At 35.8% G+C, this 10729-nt stretch overlaps 1 protein-coding gene across 1 annotated transcript; it reads right to left on the bottom strand.

The window, feature by feature from the left end:
- Nucleotides 1–330: 330 nt before the first annotated feature.
- On the bottom strand, nt 331–8520 carry zcchc9 (zinc finger, CCHC domain containing 9). Its single transcript, XM_028462885.1, is given in 7 exon segments — nt 331–673; nt 3975–4043; nt 4374–4466; nt 5518–5578; nt 5580–5669; nt 7158–7576; nt 8393–8520. Coding segments are annotated over 6 exon segments (849 nt in total). The 5' UTR covers nt 7575–7576; nt 8393–8520; the 3' UTR covers nt 331–554.
- Nucleotides 8521–10729: the final 2209 nt, after the last annotated feature.

Raw genomic sequence — 10729 nt, 5'->3', positions numbered from 1 at the left:
TGGTTTTGTTTATTCAGACAAGATTTTTCAGGAAACTTTATCTTAAACAAGTCAGGAGTGAAGATTTCCTGAAAAACCTAGTCTGAATAAATGAAACCTTGAACATATATTATATATATATTCTATTATTATTAAATTATCTTCATTTTCGAAAAATGTTATAAAATAATGTCTCCCCCCACTTTTTATTTCATGTGTTATTGTTTTTTATTTTGGTCGTTTCACCGTTTGTTTCCTTTGTTTAAAGCATAATTTTTACTCTAGATGAAAAAGTGACTCGGTGCTGCCTCCTAGTGGTCAAGTCTTCACATTACAAATAACAAAACAAAGTCAGAACAGGGACTTTATTAAATAAAAGATTTCCAAGCTCAAAAAAGCCCAAATGCAATATTTACAAAGAAGTGTTAAAACCCATTTAGTTCTGTTCAGGCATCTGTAATGGATGTTATACACTTTATTTATATACATTTGTTTGCATGTGGAAGAATTATGAGCTTATCGTGTGTCCTGAGTTTTATGAAACAGTCCATGTGAAGAAGTCTGTGAAGGGATGATCAGAACGTCACCACTTTCACCTGCTTAGCTTTGGGTTTGTGGGCGTGTTTGGGGACGTGGACGTCCTCGTAATCTGCACTCATGTTGTTGGACAGCCAGCTGAGCGTCAGGGAGTTTCCTGCACAGAGGGAGACGGTGAGGCGTATCAAACGCGCTCTAAAGATGTTTGGAACATTGCCGCAGAGCAAGGGTGTAAGAAAAAAATGAATTTGGCGATATCGCGATATTTCTCAGTGTGATTATGTATTGATCCCAAAACTATCCATATTAAACAATTTTTTAATCATGTTTTTTAATGAAAAACCTAGGGCATCTCACAGATTAATCAGCATTTGGTAGAAAGTAACCGCGCTTCTTACCCTGGTGTTCCCACTAGATGCGTATCTGCTCAGAAACTTCTCAGAAACTGCTCCGCTGCGTAATTGTAGCGCAATCTGCTGTGTGGCAAACCCCACTTCCTCTGGTTAGCAGCAAGGACTCAGGTGATCCCACTAGTTCACGTGTAATCACACAATATATATGTGATTCAACCACTGATAAATGCCATATAATATGTGACAAACAATTTTAAAAGTGCTCGGATCGGGCCAAACGTGGCATCATTGGAAAGATCTGGTGAATATGTGCTCGGTTTTCAGATAGAGTCTGAAATGGGCCCGCTGGAGGCCCCTGAAGGTCGGTGTTTTCCTCTACCAGGGTGTTAACCTTGGTTAATGGATGGAATTATGATCCGCCTTGAAGACAGAGTACTTTATTTTGAAAATAATCCAGATATTTTACTGTGTATATGCACTATTTCCTGTCGTGCACTGGTTCATTTTTGTTAAATTGCTGCAGCACAGCTCCAGCGTTCTGCAAAAACAGAAGTTCTGCGTATTTGCTGCAGCACTTACGCAGGTGTGCTGGAGCAGATACGGATGCAGTGGAAATTGACACATTGACTTTAATAGCATTCTATCAGCTGCGTTGCTGCTTCGGAGCAGTTATGGATGGAGTGGAAATTTGGGGTAAGATGCAGCATGTTTTTTGTGTCATTTTGTGAATTTTGTTGTTAGTTATTTTTATTTTTCAGGATATTTTTCCCTTATTTTGTGTGTTGTTGGTATTATTGAAAGTATTCTCTAGTTTCTTTGTTATTTTTGTGTATTTTGTAGTGATCGTGTGTTTTTTTCTAGTAATAGTATTTTTCTCTCTTAATTTGTGTGTTTTTGGTGTCATTTTCTGTAACTTGTTGCTGTTTGTTTTTTTATTGTTCAGTTCATTTTTCATTTTATTTTGTGTGTTTTTATCCTTGTTAGTATTATCAGAATTTTTAACTAAAAATCAAATTATAAAAACCTAATTTTTTATGCTTTCATTTGTTAATTTTCCCCTCTCTGTCTCACGAACTGTATTAAAGGTTTTAAAACGGTAAATCTGTGCCTGGCGGCTTCTTAGTTTTGGTTTCGAGTGCAGAAGGACCTGTTCACACGGCAACGTTTCCAAAACAATCTCTGTTTAGAAACAATGTAGTAAACAGCTATAGTTTTGCAATGAACCAAAACAAGCCCATGAACAGAGACACGTCTCTGTGTTTGATTGCACTCTTTGGAAAGAACTGAACTTCTGTCGATTTACTTCAGCATCACTTACATCAGTGGAGACGTATTTCATGCACCAGATTCCGACCAATCACAGAGCTGCACTCCTACTGAGAGATATTTGACCGAACCCGGGGTCGGGCTTAATTTCTATCTTTTTAACATAGACTCTGGTTGGACTCGGATGGGACGCTAGCAGTGAATGAACGGTCAGATGATGTGCTTCAACAAGAACAAGATGACGCACAAATGTTTACTGAGGAGGTGAATGGAGGCTGTTCTCTGGTACATTAATAAACTATGTTATAAAATGCATAAATATCTCGTGTTGCTGTGTGTGTCACATGTAGATGCAGCTGGCTGAGCTGTGTGTGTTACAGCAGTAAACTGGTACATAGCGTCTGTCGCGACACATGAAGCTGTTTGTCATGTTTACAGTTGTATACAGAACAGGTGGTAGAGGGTCGTCTTCTGATCGAGAGGTTGGGGGTTCGATCCCAGAACCTGTGTCGAAGTGTCCTTGGGCAAGACACTGAACCCTAAGTTGCTCCCAGTGGTCGACTAGCGCCTTGCATGGCAGTCCTGTCCCATTGGTGTGTGAATGTGAGAGTGATTGGGTGAATGAGCTGATATGTAAAGCGCTTTGGGACTGCTTCAGTGTGGGGATAAAGCGCAATATAAATATATACAAGTCCATTTACCATTAAAGAGAGATGGGCTTTATTCAGGTTGGGGTTGTATTCTGACAGCTACGGGCTGGGGAAGTTTTGTTTCCGCATTTACAAGGAGAAAGAGGGGGAAGCGTTTTCAAAAATTTCCACTCTGGAGCCCGTTTTTAATAAGTTCCGTTTTCAAGCACCAAAACACCGCTGCCGTGTAAAAGCCCTGCCAAAATGCAACAAAACTTTTGCGTTTTTGTGTAAACGAGGCCTAACCCACGCCACTGATTAATATACCGGCTCTGTTTTCATACCACGTCCATACATTTCTGTTATTGAGTTCAGTCAATTAGCTGCACGTTAAAGTAAAAAACATGATACAACACACAACAGCACACTCAGCGCAGTGCGGCTACTAAAAGTGAAAGAGTGTTTGTGAATCAACTCTGCAGCTGTGAATTAAAGACTGAATTATATCTATGAAAACCATAAAACGTCCCTGGTCTGACTGCAGTCAGACCAGGGAATAACTAGCATCACAGAATAACTATTAAACCCACCATTAATATCAGATGACTACCCTGATCCCACTTCCCTTCAGGCAGGATTTACTAGACCCAAAAAGTCATAAGTTAATGTGTTCATCCAAATTATTTGAAAAAGGTTCCAACTAATGTATTTATTAAATGTGGAGACAGTAAGACAAATGCAGTGCACTAGTTTATTGTTCTTCTTATTGATCAGTGTGTTTACAGTCCTTATGTTGTTAACTGGACTGTTACTAATGATCGTTCCTTCATTTAAATGACGTGAACCACTACCTCACTCCTTAATACATTACAGCTTGGAAGTTGATTGCACTTTATTAAGAACTTAACAAAATCAGAATCTGTGAAGAAACAAAAGTTAAACTTTGTTGAAAAATATAATTTGACAGTTTGATAAACATACCACTTGTTTTTGATATTGTTACTTGAAATACAGTTAGTTACCATTTACTTGTTTAAAAAAAAAAAAAAAAGAAAGAAATTGTATTTGTACTTGTAAAAGTGACATTTGTAGTTATTGATATATCACGATGTATATCGTATTGCTTAGTATCGGGATATATGGTATCGTGACACATGAATTGTATCGTATTGTCAGATTTATGGCAATGCACAAGAGAGGAGACACTCACCTGCTGACTGACGCTGAGGACAATCCTTCTGAAAATGTTCCACCGAACCACAAACACGACAACAGCCGCCTGCGAGCACACAAACATCGCACACAGATCACTACTCAGACCTGGGAGCTTCCTTCAGGCTTTGGTTAACACCATGTCAGACATTAGGTGGGCAACTGCAGTCCTCGAGGGCTGGATTCCTGAGACTTTTAGATGTTCCCTGCTCCAACACACCTGGCTTGAAACCAATGTGTTGTCATCAAGCTCTGTAGAAGCATGATAACGAGTCATTCGTTGATTAAGGTTGTGTTGGAGCAGGAACATCTAAAAGTCTCAGGAATCCGAACCTTGAGGACTGGAGTTGCCCCCCCCCCCTGCATTAAAGGGTTAAAGGAGGCAGTGTTCTCCTACCTGTGGCGTACAGTCCCTTGGGGTTGTCAGCACAGGAGCGAGAAAGGTGTCCGTTCTGACCGCAGATGAAGCACTTAGCGAACGGTAACTCACCTGCGGGGAAAGGAGACGGTTACCACGGTTACTACATTGGTGACAATGTTGTGACTGCAGTTCCAACGCCATTAGGTTACTACGTTACAACCTCATGACAGCAGTTAACAAGTAAAACATTATCACCTGGCTACTATATCGTGACTGCAGGTACCACTCAATCACCATGGCAACTACATTGGTTACTGCGTTATTACGTAGTAGTTTTAACACATTTGTATTGCAGTTACTATGTTATTACCGAGAAAATTGCATTATCACCATGGTTACTATATTATGACTGCAGTTCAAACATCATGATATATTATTTTATTGAATTGGTTACTACAATTTTGTTATTGCAGTTACACTGTATTATGAACTCAATTACTTTATTACCAAGGGAACTTCATTATTAGTCAAGAAACCTTGTTATTACCATTGTTACAATGTTATTACATTAGTTACTTCATTAGTCGCCACGTTGTCACAGTTACTATGTTAGCTACTATAACATAGTAGTCAATAAATACATTATTATTAAGGTAACTCTGTTATTACCAAGGTTACTACTTTATTAAATTGGTTAATATGTTACTACATTGGTTAATAAATGTCTTAATACACTAGTCATGATGTTGTTAACACAGTTAAGATGTTAATGACTTCATTATAACCTTAGTAACTTAATTATTACCATGGTAACTTTGCTATTATCAAGGTTACTACTATATAACATTGGTTCATACATTTCTACATTGGTTTGTGGCTTTGTTATTACCTAGGTAACTTTGTAATTACCAAGGTTACTACTTTATTACAATGGTTAATATGTTACTACATTGGTTAGTCTTAATACACTGGTCATGTTGTTAACACAGTTAAGATGTTAAGGACTTCATTATAACCTCAGTAACTTCATTATTACCAAGGTTACTACTGATTACATTGGTTAATATATGACTACATCGATCATTGGGTTATTATCGCAGTTACTACTTCCTGTGACTAAGTTGTGACCATGGTAACCATAGCGACCGGCGCTGCGAGTGTCTGGGAGCTGAAGCCTCACCGAGGGCCGGGTCCACCTTGGCCCTGCAGCGCTGCAGCTCGTGTTCTGTGGAGCCGCAGCGTGTAACAGATGCCTCGGCCCAAATCCTGATCCAGATCCGCCTCCGGACAGTCGGCCAGACCGTGACCGGGTTTCCTGCAGTTAAAACACAGCTGGAGGAGGGAATTCATTAATAATAATAAATAAATACAACTAGTGTAAAAACATATGCAAAAACTATACAAACTTAAATTGTAATTATAGAAAAAAGGTTCCAAGAATAAAATACTGAATTGCACTATAATATTGCAAATTAATTTATATATTGGAAAAAAAATTAAAACGTCAACATGAAAATACAAAACCAAAATATTTCTTCAAAAATGTATTTTATAGCAAATTTTAAAAAAATAAAAAAATCACATGAAGCTAAAAAAAAAAAACTGAAATAAAAACAAAAAAAACTACAATATTGTAAATCTTAGTGTGTATGTTATTATTTCTTTGTGTGTTTTGTGTGTAGCTCTTTGCTTTTGTGTGACAGTGGGTCAATTACACTTTTTTAGTTACAATTACATTTTCAATTACCCATGTTCAAATACAATGCAATTACGATTATAGTGACCAGCATTTTTCCAATTACAATTATTTTGTATCCTCAGAAAGTCAATTACAATTACGTTCTCAATTACTAAATTTAAATTACAATGAATCACAATTACGGAGCCTGAAATAAATAACCTATTAAACTTAATCTTCCTCTTGTGTTAGCTTTCTGTTAGCATCTCTAATGATAACAGGTCTTAAATCAGCTGTAAAATACACTAAAAACTAAAATCTATTATCTAATGTATTTCCTATCTATTGGTTACCTTGTTAGGTTTCCTAATCAATGAAAATATAGGTTTTCATATTTATGGTCAGTAGTATACCCCTGAAGTTATTTTTTATTTCATGGTAAATGTGGGAAAACTTGATACGAAACGTAGTTTAATAATTGTTAACTACATATGTGTAGAACTGTACATAAAACTGTAACATGGTTCCCCAGTTTTTCCCCAGTGTTAAATTATAATTTACAATTTTTATAGAATTTTCATGGCATTTACAATTAGGAATGTACCGATACAACTTTTTCATTTCCGATATGATACCGATATTGAAGCCTTGAATATCGGCCAATACCGATATTGATATTGATCTGATATCAGCATGAATCATACATACTTTTATAACTTTTTTTTCTTTAATAAAAAAAAAAAATATTATTTTGTAATGTGGAATGTTAGAAAAGGCTTGAACATGTGATGTCACTCAAACAGAGACCAATAGTCAGCAACAGTAGGTATGAGAAAAACTGACCCATTTATTATTAACCAATTGGTTACATTTTAACCTTCAACATAATATCTACAGTATTCTATAATTGAATAAAACAAATAAAAAATGAATTCGGTTAAAAAAAATTTTTTTTTTAAAAAAACATTGATATATCGGGACACCCCGTATTTACAATTACAAAATTGACTATCTGAACTCAATTACAATTTAATTATGATTACGACAGCAACAGATTCAGAAAATTACAATTACGCCATAATTGGAATTTATGATCAATTAGGCGATGTGTGTGATGTGACTCGTCTCTCGCTAACACTCACCATTTTGTTCTTCTTGTCCTGTCCTCTCTTCACACGGCGATCCTCCCTTCGTCGGTCCTTGTGCAGAGCATCTGCCACCTCTGCTCTGAGCTCCTCCTCTCCACCAGGGGCAGCACCGTGTCCGCTGCTCTGCAGGTACTCCAGGAAACCGTTTACGTCCTCGTTCACTTCCTTTTTCCTCTTTCGGTTTTCTCTCTGAGCTCCTCCTCCTTCTCTGCTCCAAGCTCCTCCTCCTCCTCCTCTTCCGCTCTGCACCCCTCCTACTCCGCTCTGAGCTCCTCCTCCTCCTCTGCCCTTAGCTCCTCCTTCTCCACTCTGAGCTCCTCCTCTGCTCTGAGCTCCTCTCAGCTGACTCCACGGAGTCGCCTCAGCAGTTTTCTGCTTTTGGAGTTTGCCGGCTCTCGCCCACCTCGTCATGTCTAAATAAAAATCACAAAAATAAATAATAAACCAGCTTAAATCATGTACCCCTTTTATTTGTATTCTTATAATTCAAATTACCAACGCCTAACAATTTTTATTAATTGTATTATTTCTATTTTTTTTTTTTTTTCAAACATTCTAATGTATATTTTTTGACCACTTTAGCTTTTGCAAAAGAATATTTTTATTACTTCCAAAATACTACTAAAATTAAAATAATGTATTTTATCTTTTTGCATGACAACTTCGTTTTTTATCTCGTTTATAATTTACAATTACAATAAATTTATAATTATTTTTGTAACCATTTTCAAAAATAGCAATTTATATATTTACATCTTTAATATCCAACTTTGTAACAAGTTGTATAGATTATGTATTTACTTATTTAGAATTATTACTTTTGTTACTATCATCAAAGGAAGTTGGGCCCATAATTACCAGCAGTGCTAATAGGGATACGGTTGGAAACAGAGTTATGTTTGTGCGTATTGATATTTCAGTACAATCTCCGCATATTTAACCGGATTGTATTACGCAGTAAACTCCACCCTTCAACCCATAATGTTCAAAGATTGAGGTTAACGAAAACAAACCTAAACAGTCCGTAATTCGCGTATTTCAGGAACGTAACTGTTAAATGTGTGACATTCCGAGGCTGTAATATGTAGAAAACCCCTTAAGTTTACGTAAAAACACCACATTCTTCTATTATTTCTGACACTTTACTTACATGTTCACAACAAACGCTCCGTAAGGTGACGTTTAAGCTGAAAACAGTAAGGAAAAAGTAGATTTATTTATTTTTTTACCTTCGTGTCGGTTTTGTTGTTCACGTGCTTATTTTCACACACTTCCTTGTTTTCTTCTTCTACGGTTCCCACAGAGGCTTTTCCTTCCGCTTCTTCTTCTTCTTTTGCGTTTTGGGCAGGACACAGAGGCTTTTGGTTTCTGTCGCCCTCTACATAAAAACACTGAAATACGACTAAAACTGATAAAACAGATTCTAACCAATTTATGGTGGAGCCTTTTTGTTATTCTAATCTATTTTTTTCTCCTGCCTTTTATTCTGTTGATTTTTTCAATGATTTGTATCCTCTTGTGCGAGTCTTGGAGGATATTTGTGTTAGATTGTGCAGAGATGGACCAAATCACTATTTCACTATATCCTGTTGAAAAAAAAAGAAAAAAAGACGAATCCATTTTTAACCTATTCCTAGCGAAAAATGTTTTCATTTTCTTTCTTATTTAAATAAAGATTATTTTTTTTTTAAATGAATTTTAAGCTTATGTGCACTGATGAAAATTTCTGTTTATTTCTATTTACATTTCTATTTTGTTCATTTTTGTGCAGTTATACTTTGAATTATGTGTGTGATAATTTATCTGCCTTTTTTGGAATAATATTCACATAATTATTTAAAAACTATAATTTATTATCTTGAAATATAAGTTTTTTGTCCATTTTGTTTTTAAAAAAAATATTGAGTCAACATTTTAAGTACTACGTCATATTTCTGAATTACTGCCCCCACCCCCCCCCCCCCCCCCCCCCCCCCCCCCCCTCCCCACTAATAAGTTTAGTATTTAAAAGAGAAGGTATAATTTTTATTTAGATTTTTTATTTTATTTTGGTCAAACTGTGTTTGGTGATAATCTGACTGTCCCAGTTGTTTATGTCTGATTGTCTCATCGCTTACGCACAGCTTGTGTTGTTGTTAGATTGAGATTAAGTTAAAATCAGATGTTTTGAAACTGTATGTCCTTCAGAGAAAATAGGCCTTGAAAAAAGTTTTATTAAAAGGATTATTAAATATAAGGACATTTAGTATATACATATATATTTGTGACCCAATGCGACACAACGGTTGGACAAAACAATGGACGATGGTCTTAAATGGACTAGTTCTGTGGTCAGAATATGTGCGGATGACAAGAAAGCATCGTAGCAGCTCTGGTAGGTGTTTGAAACATCTGAAACAGCTGACTGACTCCGCTGCTGCAGTGATAAACACACACTGTGGAGCAGCGTTTGTCTGACTCACAATCACAATAACCACATTTATATCCATGTGTTTTACTGTAATGTGCAGTTTTTTATGGCTGAAAACAATAACAAGAGTGTGTGGATAGCAAAGGACAATCACTATAGTGATCACCCTCCCAGAGCGAGGCGTGAAGTCAGCGTTTACAGACAAGTGACAGACACTTAAATGTTCTTTGATTTTTGATTTTGGGACCAATTCTTTATTAAATTTGCGGAGATTTTGTGGAATAATTTCAGAAAAATTGAAGGATTTTGTAAAATTTTGAGTTCTTTCAACATCAACTGAATTATTTGGTCATTTACACAATGATTCATGTTTTCTCTGTCATTTTCACTTTCTCCTGCGGGCCAAATCTGTTGCTCAGAACGGCCAGATTTGGCCCATGGGCCTTGAGTTTGACACAAATGCTTTATAGCCTAATCTTCGTTTTAGGATGTTGCAGTAGATTTTTGGAACTTAAAAAAAAAAAAGTCAAATTTTTGTCATTTTTATTTTGTGACAATGAACCTCAGTTTTCCAAATTTGTGATTAAATGGAGACATCCTGACTTTTCAACATGACATTTTATAATAGCCATTTATTTTATTTTTTAAAAAAAAATTATTTTAATTTGATAAATGACAACCACAAATGTTAACCTGAATCAAAACAGAGAAAAATAATTTCCAATAATTTGGGAAATTTTAATAGCAGCTTTAGATCAGGCAAATTTGACATTGTTTTTAACAATGTTTATGTATTCATGTATTAAATGTTAAAAAAACAAAAAACATGGCTTTGTTTTTAATATCTACACTTGTGGTTTTTTGTGTGCCATTTTACAAAAAATCTTACTTTTATCCTTTGTTTTCAAACCGAACTAAATCCGTCAAAATGCAATAAATAAAAAAGCAGCATATAATAACCAATTTATTATCGCAGGTAATAATTAAAAATAGCTGCTATTCCTAATTTGGCCACTGGTGCGCATAGTTTTGGTAGCAGACAAAAATCAAAGGCCATTTTATTTTATTTATGTATTTATTTTCGTTCTGGCAGCTTTGGAAGTGAACAAATAATCATAGAAACCATTGAAAAAAGATATTTTTTTTTACATGTAAT

Source organism: Gouania willdenowi, chromosome 12 (genome assembly GCF_900634775.1).
Source record: "Gouania willdenowi chromosome 12, fGouWil2.1, whole genome shotgun sequence".
NCBI classification, from domain to species: Eukaryota; Metazoa; Chordata; class Actinopteri; order Blenniiformes; family Gobiesocidae; genus Gouania; species Gouania willdenowi.
The sequence above is the reverse complement of the archived record's forward strand: the minus strand, read 5'-3'. Positions and strand labels throughout refer to the sequence as shown.